The following is a 23,336-nucleotide window of genomic DNA, read 5'->3' on the forward strand; positions in this document are numbered from 1 at the left end:
TCCAATTCATACATATTTTAATGCTTAATGTGAAATTTCTGAAAAAATACTTGAGCTCTGAAATAACTGGGAGAAACTTAATCTTAGCTATGAGAATAACTTCACATTTATAGTTTCCTTGTATCTCTTAATATTTAAAAGAATTTCATTCCACTGCCAGATTTCAGGATTGTCTAAGAATAATTGTAATATTACAAATATCAAGAGGAATTTGGCAGCTCTTGAAGTAGCCAAATATACAAAAGGGTATGAGAAAATTATTGTTGGTATGAACTTTTAGATTCTTGGCCTGAGTATTTTTGTAATATTGGAAAAAAAATAAATTTCCAAGAACACAGAAAGATGAATCCAGCACAGCAAGAATATGTAGCTAGGCTAGTGACTGCTACCTGGTGACTTTATTACCCATAATAGTAATAAAATAATTAACTGAACCTTAAATATGCATTTATTTGTTTTATCTGCTTGGATGTTTTGCTTGCATGTATATCTGTGCACATGTGCATGCAGTGCTCTTGGAAGCTAGAAGAGGGGGCTAGACTCCCTGAAGCTGGAGTTACAGACAGTTGTTAGCTGCCATTGGGGGCTGGGAATCAAATCGGGTCCTCTGCAAGAGCAGAAAGTGCTCTTATATTAACTGCTGAGCCAATTCTCCAGCCCCCAGCTTAACTTTTTATAATTAATTTAGACCAATTTCTATCCAGTAGTTTAAAATAAACTAACAAATACTAAGAAAACATGAGTCTCTGTGATCTATGACTCTACAACCAGAAACATGCTACCCACCAAAAGTCACGATGGCTCTAATCCACAGAATAATCATTACACAAAAAACCTTGCTCATGTTATGTGCTAATGATCCTGAAAAGCACAGATTAATAAAACATGAATTATTTTAATTTCTTCCAAAGTTTGAAAGAAGCATTATAAGAATTGCTACTTTACTCTTTCACCTATGAAATTCTAAATGTCAACAACTGTTTTTGGTTATTAATGGGGCCAATTATCCTTAAGACTTCAGATATCCAATCTTCATACCAACTGGCTGAACATAAAATGGCACATGTTCAAGTGTACCCTTAGAAAGCCTGGTTTTTTTATGCTACAAGTAGATCAATTTTGAAATTGAAGCCATCTCCACAGGTAAAACTGTTTCTCATCACACACACACACACACACACACACACACACACACACACACCTCAAACCAAATGTTGCTATTATTCTGAGACCCACACTTGAAAAGCTGAATTATTTTCAGCTGAGAAAGATCATGGAGACCTTTGGGGGTATAATGTGGAAAAATAGAAAGAGCACAAAATTTGAAGGCAAAAGATCTGGATTCAAGATGTGACTCAAACGCCTGCCTGGAAAAGTTAGTTAAGTTCTTTTAGCTTCCAATTCCTCACAATAAAATATAAAAAATAACAACTATGTCTCAGAGCTCGTCTGAGAGTCACATGAAATGACAGATGTGGACATATTTTATAAGGCTGAGGATGCCTCAGAGTACTTAGTGACACAGCTGTCTTCCTGCTTTGTCCAGTTCAAGTGTTCACAACATAGCAACTGCAGTGATCTTTTTAAAATCTAGGTCAGACTACCACGTCTGTCCACAGCTCACTCCTTTAGACGGCTCCCCTCTTCTAGCAGAAATGACCGAGGGCTTACTTCATCTGACCCTTCCCTTCCAGTTTGCCTCTGAGATATGACCTCCTAGTTCTCCCGTCCTGTTCACTTAAGTTTAGCCAAACTTATCTCCTCACTCACCCTAGGGTTCCTGCGGTGCCTACTGCCTTTGCAATGCTCTTCCCCAGATATCCAGACGGCTAGCCTTATCGCCATCAAATCTTAGCTCAAAATTTTCTACACAAGGATCACTATTTAAAACTACATCCCCACAAACTCGCAAACACTTGTAAAATCTTTTACCCTACCATATTTCATTCTGCTTAAAGAATTTACAGTCTGACCATTTTACCTATTAAATGTCTTGTTTCAATACAGCACAAGCTGAAAGATGCAAAAATCTCTGTGTTGTTCTGGGTCAGTGCCTGCCATATAGGAGGCACTCCTGGAGTTTGGTTTGTTTATTTTAAATAAAAAGTAAAATAAATATATTGGAATTTTATATCTTCACTTTCCTGTTAAACTTACATGAAATTATCAATTCCTAAGACAAAAACTTTCCTGTTTTGCAGCCAATTCTAAGTGCCTGGAGCTCAGGCAGAGCTGCTGAGTGGAGCGCGGACCGCCCCATCTGTAAGGCCTTGCCTGCCTGAGAGGCCTTTGCTGTGTGAGTGATGGAGAGCAAGTTTCAGCTCAGCCACCCAACTGTATTTTCAGTTCCCTCATCTGTAAGATGGTCATAACAACACTGCCTAATGGCAGTAGAAGGAAAAATGGATTAATTCACGAAGCAATCAGATTACTATTTGATACACTGAGTTTGATAACTGATAGCATGATACAACAAACAAAACTAGCTACCTTTACCAACCAAGCACTAATGATATCAATATATAGTCAACCTAGATTGTTCTAGGATCAATCGTATTCACCTTCATATATTTTATTTTCCTCCTATTGCTTTATTTCTATTTCTTATATTCTAATTCAAAAAAGGGGGTAGAGAAGTGGGAGGATAGAGAAAAAGAGGACGAAGAGAGGGTGGGCTGTTTTAATGAGAATTCTGATAAAGGGCTGATGAGAAAACCACATAAAGTACGTAGGTTATGTACACATTCCCCAACTGTAGCTCATCCAGAAGTCACAGGTCATGCTGTGATAAACTGACTATGGAAATAACATAAACACTGGTTATACTCGAAAAACTGAATATCAAAAAGTCTAAGTGTGCAGCACATGTCCACAATTCATGTAGATGCTAGCAATTAAGAATAATCTGCAGAATGACCCCTAAAATTCTTACTGAAATGACAAAATAACTCAAATCTGGAGACAAAATGGCATTAGTGATAAATTTCCTAGACGCCTAAGCCATAAATAATATTATAATTACATTTGTATATTCACAGATCAGGGTGTGCGTTATTCTACAGTCCCACACCCAGTACAAAGCTGAGCCACTTACTCCTCCGTTACTATGTATGACTGCAGCTGACAACGCATGCTCATACCTGCATGTGCTAAGTACCGCAATGGTAGTTAAAGCTCTTTAAGACAAACCGTTCACTGGCCTTTTTTTGCATTTATTAAGAATATAAGTCATAAGGAGAAAACAGCAGCACAGTCAATGTACATACTGACAGGAGTTTTCACCTGGCCTAGCTTCTCACTGATCCCCTCTCAGGAGGGAAGCGTTACTAACTTCCAGTTTAGTACATGTTGCCCAGGCATCTACTTACTCCAGGTAAAGAAGAAAGTTAGGTGGATCAGAGGGTATGACTTCGGACTCCCTCTGTTTCAGTCTAACTGGTGATGCTTGGTAAAGCCACTGGCATGCTCCTTAGAAGCAGTCTCTGCAAACTCATGTGAAAGCCCAGACCAGAAAAAAATCAGCAGCAGGATTTCTATGCCTTCGAAATCAAGCACTGCACTTGACAGCCATCCTCGGAAGCAAAGACTGACATCTATACAGACGCTTTTGACAATCATGAAAACAATGAAACTATCTAGAAAGGCATCTGGTGCTAGCTCTCCAATCCTGATCCAGTAACACCTGGGACTTAGATGTATTTTTATATGTACTTGAGATGCTTAGATGTCATTTTGATAAATGTGGAACATACTTTTAGCCAAGAGCTTGAATTAGATTACATTTAAGAGTCTGGCTGAACAAAACCATCTATACTTGGTGGTTTGAATTCTGACATCGAAGATACACAGCGCCTTTTAACATTCAGCCAAATGGTGATATCATACAGCAAAATGTGCTCAACAATCGAACACAGGAGGGAAAATTGGAACCAGATTTGGGGACAAGCTCATCTCAGGATAAGAAGCTAGAATTCTGCCTGCAGAACAATGAAAAGCTGACAATTTAGAGAATTCTGAAATAAGACATTTGGTCTCTACCAAGCTCCCGGCTCGCACTTCACACAATGCTCTATGCTCACTTCTTCCTCACACCGCCACCACCTCAGCACCACAGCGCAGCCAGCTGATCCCTCACGGCATGATTTAGTCCCCTCCTCCACAGCTGCCGGCTCAGACTCTGCTCCACATCCAGGGAGGGCATATCATCTAACCCGGAGCAAGAGAAGAAAACGAACCCTCTTTTTTTCAACACTTGCTGACAATGTAACATACTTCATGTGCTTGAGACACTAATCTACCACTTGAAGAAAAGGGTGACAGTACTAGCCTTTAAGATACAGAGAGAAACACGATACAGGAATTCAGAATCTGCAGCCCAACCTGCCAGGAAAAACCTGTTTTCCCAGGGATACGCTGCGACTCTTCTGTTCAGAACAGGGGCTTAGGAATTTCCTGATATATTAGACAAGCTTAAAGATAGACAGGGAGCTGTCTAGAGATTTACAACATATAAAAGTGCTTTTCTCCTTGAAGTTTCTCTGCTTATTAATAAAGCAGCTTTAGGTTTCTTCAGGAATACTGCTAGCCTTTCTCCCTCCCTCCCCCACCCCCCCGTAACTGTGAACTTTTCTGTGGCCTCACAGTTTATTTCTCCTTTAAACAGCCTCATGTTGAATTTTGCTTTTTCTCCACTCTAGCCAACAAATATGGCTTTTAAAGATAAAAGTCCAGTTCAGGAGCAAGGGAGATGGCTTAGTGGATAAAGTGCTCCCTATGCAATTACAAGGACATGAGTTCAAAGCCCCAGAATCCACATGGAGCCAGATACGGTAGCACACATCTGTAATGCCATACTCCTAAAGCAAGATGAACGACGGAGACAGGAGACTCCTAAGCCCACTGCCTTGCCTGGTGCACACAACAGTCAACAACAGAGACCCTGCCTCAAACAAGGTAAAAGGTGAGGACCACACTCAAGGTTGTCCTCTGGCCACTATATATGTGCTGTGACACAGGCATGCCCACACACACACACACACACACACACACACACAGAGCCATCCATTTTCACCAACTTCATCTCCATCACAGTATGTATTTTTGTAGTCTAGTTTTCTTCCCTTTAATACCTTTTGAAATGAAATTGTCAAAATGTGTTTTGTTATTACTTATCCCAAAATTTTAAAAGTTCAACTTAACAAGTCTAAACATGGTATCTCTACCTACCTCCCCCAAACCAAAATAAATTTTGATTCTTCACTCCCAATTCATCTGAATTATTTCCATCTTGATTTGTTTTATATAAAAAACTGGGCATTATTACTATTTCATATTGCCAGCTATTTAAAAACCTTCACTCACAAATTGTATTTTTGGGTGTTTTGAGTCTAAACCTTGTTGAGGCCATTTTCTTTCTTCAGGAAATACATCCTTCAGCAGTCTCTAATGAGATCTGCCAATAGTAAGCCCTCTCCAGCTGTGTGTCTTCACATAGCCTATACTTCTCTACACTTCAAAGGTGGTTTTGCCAGGCAGAGACATTACGGTGAATTCTCTTAAAACTTTAAGGAACCATTCTACTGATTTCTAGCACCTTGATACTGTTGAGAAGTCAGCTACAGTCTCATAAAAATAAGCTTGAGAGAAACCTATCTTGTCTCTGAGGTGTTGTGAAGATCTGTTTGCTTCTGCTGTTCTACAGTCTTGCTGGGTCGTATCGACGTATGAATAGCTTTTTATCTGGCACATTCTTTTTTTTCCCCAGAACTTATTTATGCTAAGCCTGTTAAGTCTCAATATCATTATCCTCCATAAATTCTGGGTATGTCTAGTTTATTACAGCTTCAAATGTTGCTCTTCCCCATTTTCCCTTCCTTTTGGGTTGCACTTTGAAGGCTACTGCAGCTTCTCTTTTATGCTATCCTTTTCTCTGTTGCTGCCTCTCCTTAAATATAGCTCAGTTTTTTGTTTATTTGGGTTTGGTTTTGTTTTTAATTAAAACCTCAGCTCTGCATACAATGGAAGGGACGCAAGGGGAAGGAGAAGACTAGTCGGAGTTGGGAAAGGGGGAGGACATGCTTGAAGTATGATATACTTCAAATTTTAAACTATCTTTCTGAAGTAACTTCAGACTTACAAAGTAGGACCATAGCTCATATACACTTTCTCCAGCTCCCTCAATGCCAATGTTAGTACAGTAAATAGTACTGTAATGCAATGGTAATAGAATAAGCAAACATAGACACTGACTCCTCTAGTGTCTGCCCCGCAGTCCTCATAGCCACACTGTCCTGCTAATCCCACTGTCTGCTCCAGCCCCATGGACTACATTACTTGCCCGTATCTACTCATTCTCCATTCTCAGAATGGCCCTCGGCCTTTCCTTGACTTTCATGACCTTGATACTTTTGAAGACTCAGGTCATTTTGTACTGTGTCCCTCATTTGGGTATTATCTGATTTTTTAATGATTAAATTCAGAAAAATGCATCTGAGGACAAGTATCTCATAGGTGTAGCAATTGCATTCTTTCTTGTGTATTCCATCAGGTGCCAGATGTCACATTACTGGTAATGTTACTCTAACCACTTGGTTATGATGGTATAACCTCAAGTCTTTTAACATTTCTCATGATTTCTACCTCTTGGCCTGTTACACTGCCTACTTTTCTTTGTATCTGTGGTGTATGCACGTGTGTGGAAGTATGTGCAGCTGTGTGTAGTTTCACCCTCACATGGGTGTATGCAGATCAGAGGTCAACCCCAAGTGTCTTCCTCGAATGAATTACTACCTTATTTTTTGAGACAGAATCTCTCAGTGGATTTAGACTGGCTAGCCAGCAAGCCCCTGCGGTCCACTGTGATCTGCCTGTCTCTGCTCACTTCCTTCCTTGGCTGTTACATGGTGCTGAAGACCCAAACTTGGGTGCAAAGGTAGTTGCTGTGAAATCTACCCACTGGGTCATCTTTCCAGCCCCTTTAGTTGGTCTAAGTTAGTTGGTGTTTTGCTTATTTTACCTTACTAATTATATCTAGTTTTCTTCAAAATGTTCTGATCAATTCTACCTTTCATCACTATTTGAATCTACTCTTCTATCTAATACATTTTATCTTTTGTAGATGATAATTCCAATACCCATAGTATCAAAGTCTGAGTTTGTAGATTTTTTTTTTTTTTGAGACAGGGTCTCATATACTCCAGGTTGCCCTCTTAAGTTGCTATATAGCCAAGAATGACCTTGAACTTCTAATCTTCTTGCCCTTACTTCCCAAATACTAGGGTTATAGGAGTGTGCTTGGTTTATGTGGTAGGTCCTTGGGTATGCTACCAACTGAGTTATACTCCCAGCCCAATCTTCTTCATTTTGAAACTTGGTTTTGGTAAGATGTCAGAGTTGCCCTTGAACTCACTCTGTAGCCCAAAACAGGCCTGGAACTTGTGATCTTCTTGCCTCGCCCTCCTGGTAGCTAACACTTAGTCTTATACCACCAGGCTGGTTCATACAGGTTAGCCATTTCCTGCTGCCCAGAGTCTGTGCTTTTATAGACCACCCAAACTGGGCTGACTCCTTCAATCTCAGGCCAAAAATAGCTAGATCCCTTCTTCACCATCCATAAAACATCAATAGGTTAGAAAAATTAATCCAGTTAAGTTTGTTTATTTTCTTTTTCTATGTGCTAACTACACAGTAACCCAAACGCTTCAACAGGGCCCACTTTGTTACACATTATCTTTCATAAATTCTTTAACTTTAGATATGAAGCATTTCTATATTTCTACAAAGTATTTCTATATTCCAAATGCTTTCAGGGAATATTATTTGTGTATTATTTGTGTGTGTTTGTGTGTGTGTGGGGGGGGTGATCAAGACACTGTTTCTCTGTGTAGGCCTGGCTGTCCTAGAATTCACTCTGTAGACCAAGCTGACCTTGAACTCAGAGAGCTGTGACTACTTTTGCCTCCTGAGTGCTGAGGTTAAAGATATAAGCCACCACTGCCAGGCCAGGGGGTATTTCTTAAGGTATATGTGGCAAATAGTTGTATTTTTTTCCCACAACAATAAGGCACAAAAGGACTCATCTACACTGTTATGTCTGAAACACTATTTTTATTATAGTATATGATCTCATCAAAAAAGAGTTTAGGTTCCTAAATTTAAAATCTTTAGAAATCTCTGGTTAAACTATCCATTTGTTTGGGCAAGTTTAATCCAGTCAAGAAAATTCAGATTGAGCTCACAATCTGCACCAATTAAAACATAATACTAATTACTTAAAGATTCCTGTTATTATTGTTGTTTTAAAGGGAAATTCTTATGGCTTCTTAAAGATTTATTTATCTTATATATACAAATGTTTTATTCCCGTGTATGTCTGTGCCTCATGCCTGGGGAAGATCCTCTGGAACTGGAGCTATGGACAGTTGTGAGGTGCTAATATGGGTACTGGGAATAGAACCCAGACCCTCTATAAGAAAAAGTGTTCTTAATTACTGAGCCATCTTTCCTGCTCTGTTGCTTTCTTGTTTGTTTGTTTGTTTGTTTTATAGGGTATGAGTGTGAGTGAGGTGTGTGTGTGTGTGTGTCTGTGTGTGTGTCTGTGTGTGTATTACTGGGTTGTTCTAGAACTATCTTCTAGGTGGAACTGATAAGGGACATCTGGGAACCTTTTCACCTCTGGCTGACTCCATCCAGCAGGTGAAGAGACTGTAAACAATGGGGCCAATGAAAAGACGCTCTTGAATAATGCAAGCCCTAATTCTCAGCATCTGGTTAGGCAGCAGGTTTCAGTCTTGGAATCCCTGTTGTTTCTGGCTTTGATTTTCCTGTCCGTGCCAGTCTTGTATAGGAGAAATAGTTCTCTGCTTTTATGAGTTTTGCAGCTAGTTTTGTCTTTTTCCTTCTTGGTATTTGGAGACATACCAAGTTGTTAAGAAACTTTTGTTTCCTCAAATCTTCCAGCTCTTCTTTTTAAGCTTTTAAACATATTTTAAAATTTGAAGTTCTTAATATTCCCACAGCCTGGCATTCTGTTCCTTAAGACTCAAGAAAAAGATCTTAGCTGGTTGTACTTCAGGATTTTCAAATATCTTAACTCTCTCATTCTTAAATTCCTTTCTGTGCTGGCATTTAATTCTTTTCTGAACCATTTTCTGTCTCTTCATAATTAATCCATCTACTGTGGAAATGACATTCATTTAATGGCTTTGAGGAAGATCATTAACTCATTCAAAACATTTTATTCCAAATTTCTGTTGACCCAAAAGGACTTTCACAAAATGCTTCCTTTACCCCCATTCTTTCTTCTTACAGCATAATCTAATCTTCACTTGTTCACTGAATCCTATGCACAAAGCTTCCCAGGATTGAGTCTTTGCTTTGGTTTATTCAGGAACATGAATGTGATTTTATAAGAAGAAATTAAATATTTAGTGTCTTTCTTGGTTTCTGGCACAGAAATCATAAAACTCTTGGGATTTCCTGAATGATGGGAAAATACCTTTATAAAAAAACAAAACAAACACCCCTTCCAGCCATACCTGAGCCTGTGGAAATGACGTAAATCATGAAGGAAGAAAAGCCAATTGCCAGGAAACCTCACCATTGACTAGTGAGTGGAATTCTCAGTCTTATCCCTACCTCAAGGATAGGAGAGAGGCTGAAATTGAGTTAAATCACCAAAAATAGTTTAATCATCGCCTCCACAAACTCTAACCAGTATGTCTGGAGAATTTCCAGGCTGGCAAGCACAAGAAGATCCTGGGGGAGAATCAACCTGCAGATTGCATGCCAGTTTCTCATGCCTCCGCTATAGCTTAGCTTACGCATCTCTTCTATTTGGGTTACCTTATGAAATTCATGGGAATTGTTTTTACATGAACCAATAATAGCAAGAAAAATGTTTCACTGAGCTTTGTAAGTCACTCTGACAATTATTATAGAATGCACAATTGATAGCTAGTGTGCATAGGCCACAACCCAAGACTGTGGCTGACATTAGCTTATGTTCAACCTAACCGATGAACATGTACTGCATGCATACAGACTCACAAGATGTGAGGGGCTGAAAGCACACACACTTTCCCAGGAACTGAACGTGGATGAATGGCTGTGCTCTGGGATGAACACTGTGTTATTTCTACAAAACAAAAGCAGTGAATTAGACAGGAGTTGAGACCTTAACATAAGAAAAATGTAAAGTAACATAAGGAAAAGTAAGACTTTAGCAAGTGGAAGAAAATGCCTATGATAAACTGTGTAACTGGTGGAAAATGGCTGGACAAACACTGCCAAGAATGTCAGTGGGGATAGTGTCTCAGAATCATAGCTAAACCATGGAGGGGTCGGGGGAGGGTCTGTGGAGGGAGAGGGAGGCGACTGAGAGGAGGAGAGGGAGTGGGAATTTGGATTGGTATTTTTTTTAAGTAATAAAAAAAGGAAAAAATCTAATAAAAAAAGAGATAAAATTCTTTCAGGGAGCTGGACATGGTAATGCACACCTTTAACCCCTCAGGAGATGGACGCAGGTGGATCTCTGAGTTCAGGGCCAGTGTGGTCTACAGACTGAGTTCCAGAACAGCCAGAGCTAACATAGAACCCTGTCTCAAAAAACAAAAACACAAAGCAAAACAACCATCCTCAAGACCCAGCAATACCACTTTTGGGAATATAGCCAAAGGATGCTCAAATCGTGCCACAAGGACATGGGCTCACTATGTTCATAGCGGCTTTGTTTCTCATAGCTAGAACCTGGAAACAACCTAAATGCCCCTCGACCAAAGAATGGATAAGGAAAATGTGGTAAATTTACACAATGGAGTACTACATAGCAGAAAAAAATAATGACATCTTGAAATTTTCAGGTAAATGGGTGGAGCTAGAAAACATCATATTAAGTGAGGTAACCCAGACCCAGAAAAACTATTATCATATGTACTCACTCATAAGTGGTTTTTAAACATAAAGCAAAGAAAACCAGCCTACAAATCACAATCCCAGAGAACCTAGACAACAATGAGGACCCTAAGAGAGACATATGTGGATCTAATCTACATAAAAAGTAGAAAAAGACAAGATCTCCTGAGTAAATTGGGAGCATGGGGACCATGAGAGAGGGTTGAAGGGGAGGGTAGAGGAAGGAAGGAGAGCAGAGAAAAACGTATAGCTCAATAAAATCAATAAAAAAAAAATAAAGAAAAGAGAAAAAAAACACAAAGCAAAACAAAACATAATTCTTGCAGGGAAAGAAGGAAAGTTAAGCTAATAGAAGTCACAGAGCTCGGGAGGAAAGGGAGCTGATTAGAAAACTAAAAGAAGGAAGAGATGACACGAGATGACAGTAGAGTAAGCACAGCCAGAGAGAAAGATGTCCAAAGCATCCTGGGGGTGGGGGGGAGCACTTGAGCTGATACTTAACAAAAAAGTCTCTGAAGCACTGAAGGCCTTGGGAATCACACACAGGAAGACCTGACACTGCACCCTCTTAGTGTATCTCAGGCTGGCCAAGGAAGCCAGCGTGACAGGAGTAAATAAAAACAGCTTTCTTCCCCAGAAGGTGAACACAATAAATAAAGAAAAACACTCCTAATATGCAGAAGTAGAAAATACACAATGGAATGAACACTTCTTCCACCTGTCAGTAGGAGAGTAAATTGGTGCATGCTATATGACACAGGATGATTTGATACACACACACAGACTTGCAAACATGTACACCTATAAACAACCAGAAATGCTGGGAATGCCCATTCACAGATTAAATATAGCACACGCTCTAAAGGGGCAGTCTAAGAAGTCCGAGGTACCGTAGGAAGCTCTGAACTCTGCAGCCTCAGCAAGCTTACCTCACACAAGAATATGAATTTTGTTCATCAATTTCAAACCTAGTACTAAATCACAACACACTACATACAGAGAGACATGCAATCCTAGTGGTTTCTCATCAGTCAGATACCAATATGTGCATGAAAAAATATGAAACAATGTTACTTTCTCTTCGATGTCACTAACATTTGAAGATTTGTATATGTAATTATGTTAACATGTAATGATTTACGATTAAGTGGACAAATATTCAAAATCTGTTTTATTTAGTCTATAAGTCAATAAATAATCAATGAATATAAGTTCTTTGCTACTCTTAGTAATTTTTAAATTTTAAATAGTATAAACTGGTTCCTAAGTTAAAAAATTTCTGAGATATGTCAAATAATAGTATATATCTATATTTCAAAAAATGGTTATGTTAATAGACAATAATGTGCTAACATAATTAAAAATAAGAAAGCACTTTGAATAACATGTACCTTTTTTGTAAACATAATTTATTAAATTATATACGTATAAACACAAAGACAAAAACCAAGTATATATACAAACTGAACTTTTCACTTTTTAAAAACATGTCCTATGATTTATAAGCATGCTTTTAACATGGTGTTTATTCTGCTTGACATGTTTTTTCCATACTTCTCACATGGTAAACCAGTATCAGAATTCAAGGTTTGGATTACTCCTTGAGTATTTCCTTATCACTCAATCATTCAACAGAAAAATGTTCTGCTCATTTATGCTACGCCATGAACTGTCAGGTTAAGGAACACATATTCCCAGCCATAGTCTACCGGCATCTGCTGAGCACACGGCACACACCCATGCCCAGGCACGGTCTACTGGCATCTGCTGCGCACACGGCACTACCACACCCATGCCCAGGCACAGTCTACCAGCCTCTGCTGCGTACACGGCACTACCACACCCATGCCCAGGCACGGTCTACCGGCCTCTGCTGTGCACACGGCACCACACCCATGCCCAGGCACGGTCTACCGGCCTCTGCTGCGCACACGGCACTACCACACTCATCATGCCGAACTATCCCTTACCATGGCTCTCTTCCCTGCTCCATCCTGGTCTGTCAAGGCATTTGTCTCCTGTCAAATTGTTCTTTACACATTTTGAGTGCTGATTTTTATTCAAAACAAAGGAGTTTTCTTCTCGCTTATGAGTAAATCTAAATAGTAACAAATAACTAGCATTTAAACTCACATCCAAAACTCTTGTATACTCACCTCATGGGGCCATAGTTCAGCACTATAAATGCCAATACAATCATCACACAGACAGCTCTTCGCTTTGGACTCGGGACTTTAAGCCTCTGGTTCTAAGGGATATAAATTGGATGAAACTATAAGTCAACATTACAAACAGCAATAATTAAGAGTCCTCCTTTTTACAGGTGTATGAATACTTTTTCTCATAAAAGATAGTGAAAATAAAAACAAAAGACCCCAAAGGTAAAGAAATGGTAGTTTGCAGACTAGAGTCTTCCACATTCTATTTCCCAACAAAGGACAGAATTTAAAGAACAAAAATGGCACAGCTTTTAGCTTTGTGTTTCTGTTGACCCTGAGAATTCTGAGGCTTCTGTCACTTGTCTCCCTTCACCAAGGCACTAGCGTGTTCTCACACTCAGGGGCAAGACAGCGGGGACAGAGTGAGAATCAGCACTCAACAGGCATCCAGCGCCTCAGGACTACAATGCTGTGTTTCACACAAAGCAGAAATAAACGTCTCTGAGACCATCATGGAAGAGAAAGCAAAGGAACATGATAGGGATCAAGTGGACAAAGATTCAAACCACATTTTATTTTGTATTATTTCCTTTTTTAAAGGGGAAAATAAAAAGAGTTAAAATGAAGTTACCCTACAATGAGGCAACAAGGCCCACAGACGAACAAAAATCCCAGAGCCAGGAATGGATTACTTTTGGAGTTATTGACCAGTGAAATCCTATAGACTGTGCGCACCCAGGACAAACCACACCCTTGCAGGGGAGGGAAGCTGGTACGAAGCCCTCCTCTCAGCTGAGGGGCTGACAGCACTTGTTAGCTGCTGTGGGAGGAAGAGTCAGTGTTTTGTAAGAAGGTAGCCCTGGTACTTTTGTCACGCTCCACACACATACCCAAGTACATCTAGGCAGCACAATTGGTCCATCTCGGTTTTAAAAAAGAGGACACAAAGCTGGATGGGGAGGGCAGGTGGGATCTGGGAAGAGTTAGAGACAGGAGGGCTGGTATGACCAGAGCACATAGTGTGAAGTTCTCAAAGAATTAGTAAAGACAGCAAACAAGGGGAAGACCAGTTCTGTGTGGATTTCCATATCTATAATCCCTAAACAAATTGAAATTCAACCCAGTGAACATGTAAGTCCCAGATCAGTTAGGGCTATATAGTAAAACCTTGCCTCAAAAATAACAAAAAAATAAATTTAAAAAAATTGAAAGAATAATAATAAGAAGAATGAGCTGGCAGGATTGTTCAGAACCTCAATGCGATTCACCTGTTCCAAAAAGATAAAAAAGCTGGCGTTGTGGCTCACATCTTTAATTCCAGCACTTAGGAAGCAGGGGCAAATAAATCTCGGTGAGTTCAAGACGAGCCTGGTCTACATAGTGAGTTTCAGGACAGCCATGGCCTATATAGTGAGTCTAAAAAAACTAAGAAGAAAAAATGAGGCCTTGTCTAAAAATACAAAGAAGAAAAAAAGAAAGAAAAATTACTAAAGTAATTGTTTGGAAGAAACCCAAGAAAAGTAGATAGTGTTTGTATGGTGATGAAGAAGGACAATTCAAAAGGTCACTTTTCACTGAGTTTTGGTATAGCCCTGGGCTAGAAGGCTTGCTCAGCATGCTGGGGGCTCTGGACTCAATTCTCAGGCCCCAGGAGAAAAATATCTTTAAAAGGTCATTGTTGAAATTTTTTCCTACCATAAATGTTTTGTGCTTATTGCACCCCCATTTTCTTAGCACTACTATTTTAGAATATTTAAAAAATAATTATCAATTTACTTATCAAAAATAAAAAGAAAGTCAAGCCAGAAAGAAGTGGCTCTCGCTTTTAATCCCAGCTCTTGGGAGGCAGAGGCAGGTGCAAGGCCAGCCTGGTCTACAAAGTGAGTTTAGGTAGACCCAGAGTTGTTACACAGAGAAACCCTGTCTCACAAAACCAAAAGAAGAAAGAAGGTGAGTTTGCCCCGCCTCAGCCAGCTGCACCACGAGCACCCACCTCTGACACCACCTCGTCCAGCTGTCGCTTCAGGGACCCGTTCTCCTTCTTCAGCTGCTCGTTCTCTGAAAGGGCAGCCTTCAACCTGGCCTCCAGTCCTAGCATATACTCCTTCTTCTTCTTGCGTGACTGACAAGCAGACTCACGGTTTTTTATCATCCGCTGCTGTCTCCTTAGCACAGCAATCTAGGAAAAGTTACAAGTTACACTGAATCATTGTACTGGTTTTGGGACAACATGAAAATATCAAAACCTACTAATTTTTCAAATTATTTCTAAACAACTTTGGTCAAAATATACATTAGTAGTTATCTAAAACATGTTTAAAATATACTGCTCAAATTAAGTAAGCTCAGGTCAAATGAGTAAAAAGGCTTTCTCAAACCTAGTCACTGGGGTTTTCTAAAGCACAGTGCCGAGCATCTAGCTTGCCGTTTAGAAAGGCCCCAGAAAGTGCCTCAAAGGAGCTGTGTGAGGTAGCGCACACTGAAAATCCCAGGATTCCAGGCAGGAGGACTCCTGCAACTTTGAGGCAAGTCTGGCCCTATTTCTAAGAAGAAAAGGAAAAACATCTGGACCAGTGAGATGGCTTAGTGTGTAAAGCACTGGCTACACAAGCCTGAGTGCTGAGTCTGATCCCCATCCTTGTGAGGGTGGGAGGAGAGAACCAACTCTACAGAGCTGTCTCTGACCTCCACAATGACCGCCATAGGACACACACACAAACACACATCCCAGGGAGCACTGACCCACTCACTTGTGCACACACACATACACACACACATACAATAATAGTAAAGTAAAATTTCTAATTATTTGAAGTGTCTTTAATACATGTATATGCAATTTTCTCTCAGTTTTATTCATGAAGAGCTGGGTTTAGAACACCAGATACCAAAGCCTGCAAATGCTCACCTCCCAAAATGCCTTAATATTGCATACAATCTAGTTACACCTGCCTCATACTCTTACCAGCGGTTTTCAACCTGTGGGTCACAGCCCCTTTGGCAAATCTTTATCGCCAAAAGAAAAATATTGACATTATGATTCACTTAGAGTTATGAAGTACCCACAAAAATGATTTTAAGGTTGGGGTCACCATAACACGAGGAACGTGTTAACGTGCTGCAGCATTAGGAAGGTTGAGAACCACTCACAACCATTGCTGGGTTACTTAATCTAATACCATGGGCACAGTTGTTATGCTGTAACAAAGTTCTAGACATTTATAGTGTGGGTGCAACTTTCTTTTTCTATTTTCTATCTCAGAATGTTGAATCCATACATGCAAATTCAATGTATATGAAGGGCCAAATATCTATGCTGACTTAATCACCATTGCTGGCCTTAAATTAATTGACTAAGTTCTCAAACCCTAGATCCAATTACTCAGAAGACTACTTCTCATGTAGAGTTGGTATCAGTACTTTTCCTCAGTAATACATATCTTTCAAAATACACAAGAAGCTAGGCTTGGAGAGACACACCTGCAGTCCTTGCATTCTGGACTACAAAGAGAAGGACTGCTACTTCAAAGTCAGTCTGGCCCATACGAGAGACCGTCCCAAACCAAAAACACAAATAAGAACAATAGCAGCAAACCTATGAAGATACTATTATTTTTTTATTCTGTATAATTTATTGCCTCTTCCAATCTTTCACTCACCAAAAGTGTATTGAGTAGATGTTAATGACCAAGTTTATTTAAATGCAAATATTCTATTATCTCTCTCTAGTTCTGATGTCAACTCTCCTAAACAGGCATTCATGAATACATCCACAGACTACTGCAACAGACTCCTAGCCATGTGGATTATCTTCTAGCCCATCCTGCCTACCAGTTGTAAACTCCTCAAAATATTTTTGCCTTATTGGTACTCTGCTGCAAGAACCAGCTAGTGAGTTAACTATCCTAACTACCCATTTTCACTTTCACCTCCTTCACTGAGAGCACTCATGACCTAACCACGCCTTCTCCTTAACCCTAGTCTCTACTCCATAATCTCCACAATATTTTTTCATTTTTATCCATACTGTTTATTCCCACTTAATGCCATCTCCTCCACTAACCTATTTCTAAAGTCCTCGCCTCTTCAATTATTCTCATCTAATTTTTTGTCTCTGAATATTTTGTAGTCTTATAATTTGGAAGACACAGCAAAATATTCCATGACTTCAGTTGTTTCAACAAGGCTAACTATCTTTCTTTCACTTATATTTTAGATCTTGAAAACTAAAGTCATATCTAATACTATTTTTTGTTTAATAACCAAAAATATCTACCATTATCACACTTAATTTTTTGTTACATTTTTTAAAAAAATACAATCTACTTTTACATAATTAGCCTAATTTTGTTTGGATAGCTGGTAAGAAAGTAATCTCAAAAAAAAAAAAAGACCCTCCAAAGAACATTAACTTCATTAGGTTATATACACAGCTGGATGAGTTACTGGTGTCTATGTGTTTCCCAATGGACTTCTTAAAGCGTCCTACTACGGGTGCATCACAGCTCTGTAGAGAGCCACACCTGATGGCAATGTAGAGCGCTGCGTGGAGCCACCTGATGGTACTGGCTCCCGCCCTCCGCGATCCCAAAAGCGAGTGCTCTCTGTGATAACGCAATGATTATCAGCTGCTTGCATATGCGTGGACCTATGGGCAATGCCCACCTGGCAATCCAGGATTGGCAGCCCATGCCTACTTAAGGGCTGGGAGAGGTTTGCCTGGGGGGGGGAGAGGGAGAGAGAGAGAGAGAGAGAGAGAGAGAGAGAGAGAGAGAGAGAGAGAGAGAGAGAGAGAGAGAGAGAGAATGAGAGAGAGAGAAAGTGAGAGAGAGAACGTGAGAGAGAGAAAGAGAGAGAGAAAGTGAATAAAGTCCTGGAATAAACTGCAGTGAGAAGAGCTCCGGTGGTCGCGTCATCCTTGCTGGTCAAGGTAGAGCCGTGACACAGCTCCATCAGTAAATGCAATCACAGTTTCAGATGAGTTCCTTTTAAGAAACTGTCTTGGTTAGGGTTTCTACTGCTATGATAAACACCATGACCAAAATCCACTTGAAGAGGACAGGATTTATTTCATATTACAGTTTGTGGTCCAGCATCCAGGGAACTCAGGGAAGAACTCAAGGTAGTCTCAAAGAGACTGAAGCGGCTACATGTCACAGAGACTACATGGGTCTGTGCTGGGTCCTCTGCATATATGCTATGGTTGTGTAACTTGGTGTTCCTGTGGGACTTCTAACAGTGCGAGCTGGCACTGTCTCTGACTCTTTTGCCAGCTTTTGGGACCCTTTTCCTCCTACTGAGTTGCCTTGCCCAGCCTTGATATGAGGGTTACTGCCTGGTCTCATTGTATCTTGTTTGATTGATGTCCCTAGGAGACCTGCTCTTTTCTGGTGGGGAGAAGCGGAGAAAGAGGATCTGTGAGGGAGGGGGTGATGGGAGGGGTAGAGGAAAGGGAAGCTGTGGTTGGAATGTATTGTACAAGAGAATAATAAATAAATTTTTAAAATTTTTATAACCATACATTTATCTTGAAAATTATTGTATAAAGGAATAATTAAAAGAGTTTGACAAAAAAACTTGGGGGTTAAAAAAAGAACTCAAGGCAGGAATCTAGAGTCAGGAACTGATGAAGAGACCATAGAATTTTCTCAGCCTGCTTTTTTATAGCACCCAGAACTACCAGCCCAGGGTTGTTACCACCCACATCAATCACTAAGGGGGCATTTTCTCAATTGAGGTTCCCTCTTCCAAAATAAACCTATCTTGTGTCAAGTGTACATAAAAACTAGCCAGCACACTATTAATAGCAAACTTATAGCTTCCCAAATACTGTATTTCCTCGCAACAGTGGTCAACTATAACTAAATGATCTCCCAGCATCAAATACTGTCGATCATCTTTAGTCAGGACACACAAAGAAACACATTCCATGAGTTGTCAAAATGGATGCTTTTTTTTTTCACTTTTAACTGAAACTCCACAAAGAAGGCTGATCTTACATACCAGCCATCGCAATAGTTCCCAGTTCTATATATCTCTAGAACTGGTTTTGTTATTATTCCCATAACTGCTTACATTATGACGACTATCAAAGTAATACCAAATACACACAGATAGACAGAGGAAGGGAAGGAGGAAGGGGAAGAGGAGGAGGGAGCAAATCCATGACAAATTGATTACTCAATTTCAAAACACTCTCAGGACAATGCCACTTTGTCCGGTGAACATCGGTTTTAGGCAGCTTCATTTTTCCTGGGAAAGCCAATGTCCATAATTAATACTTAGTACTAGGTGCTGAAGTACATGGAACACTGAGCAAACACATAAAAGAGAAGGTTCCCAGATGGAAGAATTTATACTAAAAGTTAGATAAAAGGCAACTTTAAAGGCTAATTAATCTATGGAATTTAGGGAGGCTTACAGATGGTACACCATTTAATAAATTTCAAACAAGGATTAGACATTTCTATAAACAGAAAAAGCACCTGCACATTATACACAGCATGAAGATTTCAAAGGCTGTCAACCCACATGCCTCAGTCTAAAAAAAATGAAAACCACCTGTGGCCAAATAGTCTGCTTTTCTCATAGAAAAAGACCCATTGTAACAGTTCTGAAAATATTCAGCCTTACCAATAAAAGCAGAATAAGAACTGTATAAATAAATGAAATGCGCTGGAGTCGAAGAGCACAGGGCAGCTACTCTATCTCAGCAAGTGTCTGCAGCTACTGAATACACAATATTAAATTATGCTTCTTAGACCAAAAAGAGCATAAAAATAATTTTTAGACTAAGCATACACACACCCTGGTGTTCTTGAGGGAGAGTATTTGCTTTCGTTTTGTTTATATTCTGTAAGGTACACTGACTTTTTTGCACATATGATGCATCAGAATCATTCCCAGACAGGAAGAATGGCAGCATAATATAATCCCTATTTGTTCAACTACTATGGATTTCCAGATTCCTTTAAGGAAACCATAATCAAGCCAAGCATTATAGCATACACCTGTAATCCCAGCGCTTGAGAAGCAGACAAGAATTGTTGTGAGTTCAGGGTCAGCCTGGTCTACAGAGCAGGTTTCAAGCTAGTCAGGGTTACACAATAAGACTATGTCTCAAAAACAAAGTAAAATAAAAATAGTTACTAAATAAAATGTCTCATTTGAACCACTCTTAGAGAATAGACAAATCAAGGCATGAATAGAGGTCAGCTGACTTCAAACCTCTTGGAACTTATTTAGTAGCTCCACCAGGCTTTCATGGACCACAGGATCACAGCATGGACGATGTGCTGTTTGGCTACTCGAATTATGTGCTGTCTAGAAACCAGAAACTTACGGATAGCTTTCTGTACAAACATGAAATTGAAGGACTAGCTCACTAGTTCACTGATGCTCCCCCATCAAGGCACATCAGATGGTTTAAAAGACCAAATGGGCCAACGGGTAGCCCGCTCCTGCTGCTGAGCATCCTGCCCTCAGAGGTCTCTCCCACCAAGCACCACACCTTGGAAAAAGAATAAAGAATTGAAGGGAAACATCCACAGCTGCAAAGGATTCACCCATTAGTGCCACTGCACTATGAAGTGTGTTTTCCTTATAAAACAAACATTTATTTGCATATAAGAGACTTATGTAAAAGGAAAAATTTCACAAATGACTAAGTTCCTTTTGAAACTTGGATCAGTTTAAAAGGCAAAGCTTCAAAACTGCCCACATTTTGTTTTTAATATTAAAACCTTTACCAACTAATAAATACTTTATTTAAAACCCCTTGACAAACAAAATGATGTTTAGAGCCTTAAGTCTAAGATTCTGCTAAAAAAAAAAAAAAATGAGCTGCAAACCCAGGATGAGAGTGGGGTACGTCTATGCTTACAAACACATCCAAACATCTCAGGCAAGCTCAATCCAGAACAAGAACAGCACGCAGTCAGAGAACAACTCTGTTATTGGGGAATATTATTTTTAGGTGTGTGACTTTTGTTTATGCTGCATTTGTTTAACTCTGTGAAGCTGTGTTGCTGTGTCTAAAACACCTGATGGTCCTAATAAAGCCATGAACAGCCAATAGCAAGGCAGGAGCAAAAATAGGCAGGGCTAGCAGGCAGAGCAGAAATAGAAGGAGACATCTAGAGGGAAATGAAGGAGGAGCAAGGAGAGGAAGACATGAGGGGCCAGCCACCCAGCTACACAGCAAGCCATGGATAAAGAAGTAAATAAAGGTATATGATGTGGGATTCCCCTCTGTATGCCGTGATTACCATTAATGAATAAAGAAACTGCTTTGGACCTAGAGCAGGGCAGAACTTAGGCGGGGAAGCGAGGCTGAATGCTGGGAGAAAGAGGGCGGAGTCAAAGAGAAGCATGGAGCTGCTGCTGGAGACAGACACACTGAAACTTTGCTGATAGGCCACAACCTCATGGTGATGCACAGATTAATGGAGATGGGTTAAATTAAGATGTTAGCAAATGAGAAGCTAGAGCTAATGGGCCAACCAGTGATTTAAATAATATAACTTCTGTGTGATTATTTTGGGTCTGAGCTGCCAGGTGGCTGGGAAACTAACGGCCTCCTTATAACAGGTATACACAAATAGAGAAAGATAAAAGTTCAGAGGCAAAAGGTAGTTAGGATAATTTAAGAAAAGCTGACAAAAAAAAAGTCAAGCTAAGGCTGGGTATTTATAACTAAAAATAAGCCTCCATGTGTAATTTATTTGGGAGCTGGGTGGTGGGCCCCCAAAAAAGTCAAGAGTAAAATATTCCACAGCACTCTGTGGAGTGGGTTCTCTTCTAACCTTCATGGGTTCCAGAATCGGATTTAGGACTCTGGTCACCAGGCTTGTGCAAGTGCTAAGCCCACTGAGCTAAGTCACGGAACAGACTGGCTTTTTGAATTAGACTGATGACCCCACAGCTCTGTGAATAAATGTGAAACTACTAGTGTACACTTCAAAACAAAGCAAGAGTAGAGCTCAGGGTAGAAGGGCGCTTCACCAGCATGTACAGGGCTCAGGGTAGAAGGGCGCTTCACCAGCATGTACAGGGCTCAGGGTTCAATCTCTAATACAGAAGGGAAAAATCGTATTGGATATGCATTATCTCAATGGAGTTGTTTTTAAAAAAATAACGTATGAACTTGTTAATCAAACAAACACAACAAGAAACTACAAAGAATTATGTGAGGAAATCCTGGCACTCAGGAGATAGAGACAGGATTCAGGAATTCAAAGCCAACCTTGACTATATAGTAAATACTCAGTCAGCCTGGGCTACATGACATCTTACCTTTAAAAGAAAAAAACGGAAGAGAGAAATCATGCCAAGAAAATAGTGACATACAGAGATTAGAATGTCATTTGGTAAACTCTATCAAAACTGAGACAGTACCTATCTTCTGTCCCTGCAATTCCAATTTCAGAAATTCCTCAGATATACTTGCACAGAGACAAAATAATGTACCAAGATATTCAAAGGAAGACTGTCCACAAAGATAAGACTACAAAAATGTAAATTATGGAACCTCTATGAAATAGACTCCCATCCAGCTTTTCTTAAAGTGCATTTATTTTTTTAAGATTTACTTATTTTTATTTCGCGTGTGGCTGTTTTGCCTCCGTGATTATTTATGCACTATGTGCATGCAGTACCCACAGAAGCCAGAAAATGGAATTGGATCCCCTGGAACTAGGGTTACAGGCAGCTAGGAGCCACCGTGTTGGTAATTAGAGTCGAATCAAGATCTTCTGGGAGAGCAGCCAGTGCTCTTAACCACTGAGCCATCTCCATCCCCTACCTTTCAGCTTTAAGTACTGGGAAAATCTCCAAGATATATTAAGAAAAGCGTGTGTGCGTGTGTGTGTGTGTGTGTATGTGTGTGTGTATAATGTACTATTTCTGTAGGAGAGATCAGCAGTAAAAGCTCTAAGTATGTGCATATTAAAGAGCCACCTCAGGACAGATAGACACAAAACTAGGGAAGCTGATTTTGAGCAGAGGCGCTGATTGTCAAAGCACTGTGTCCCCACAGTAAACCCCTAGGTAAGACTGTAGGAATCTGAGAAAAGAGGGGATAAGTATTCAATTATTTAGGATATAAGTCAGCATCCTTTTAAATGATTAATTATTAGCTTTATCAAGATGGCAAATAGAAAGATATAAAGAACACTAAATTTAGCCGAGCATGGTGGTGCACTCCTTTAACCCCAGCACTAGGGAAACAGAAGCAGGCAGACTTGTGAGTTCAAGGCCAGATTGGTC

The 23,336-nt window shown here is 39.9% G+C and overlaps 1 protein-coding gene across 1 annotated transcript in view; it reads right to left on the minus strand.

Annotated features, from left to right (window-relative positions):
- Window positions 1-23,336, minus strand: part of Atf6 (activating transcription factor 6) — a 167,485-nt gene that overhangs the window by 102,369 nt on the left and 41,780 nt on the right. The window contains exons 8-9 of the mRNA XM_013346933.1: window positions 15,064-15,249; window positions 13,068-13,159 (exon numbers count right to left, since the gene is read on the minus strand). Coding sequence (XP_013202387.1) covers window positions 13,068-13,159; window positions 15,064-15,249 — 278 coding nt within the window. The remainder of the gene's footprint in view (window positions 1-13,067; window positions 13,160-15,063; window positions 15,250-23,336) is intronic.

Source organism: Microtus ochrogaster, chromosome 6 (genome assembly GCF_000317375.1).
Source record: "Microtus ochrogaster isolate Prairie Vole_2 chromosome 6, MicOch1.0, whole genome shotgun sequence".
Lineage (NCBI taxonomy): Eukaryota > Metazoa > Chordata > Mammalia > Rodentia > Cricetidae > Microtus > Microtus ochrogaster.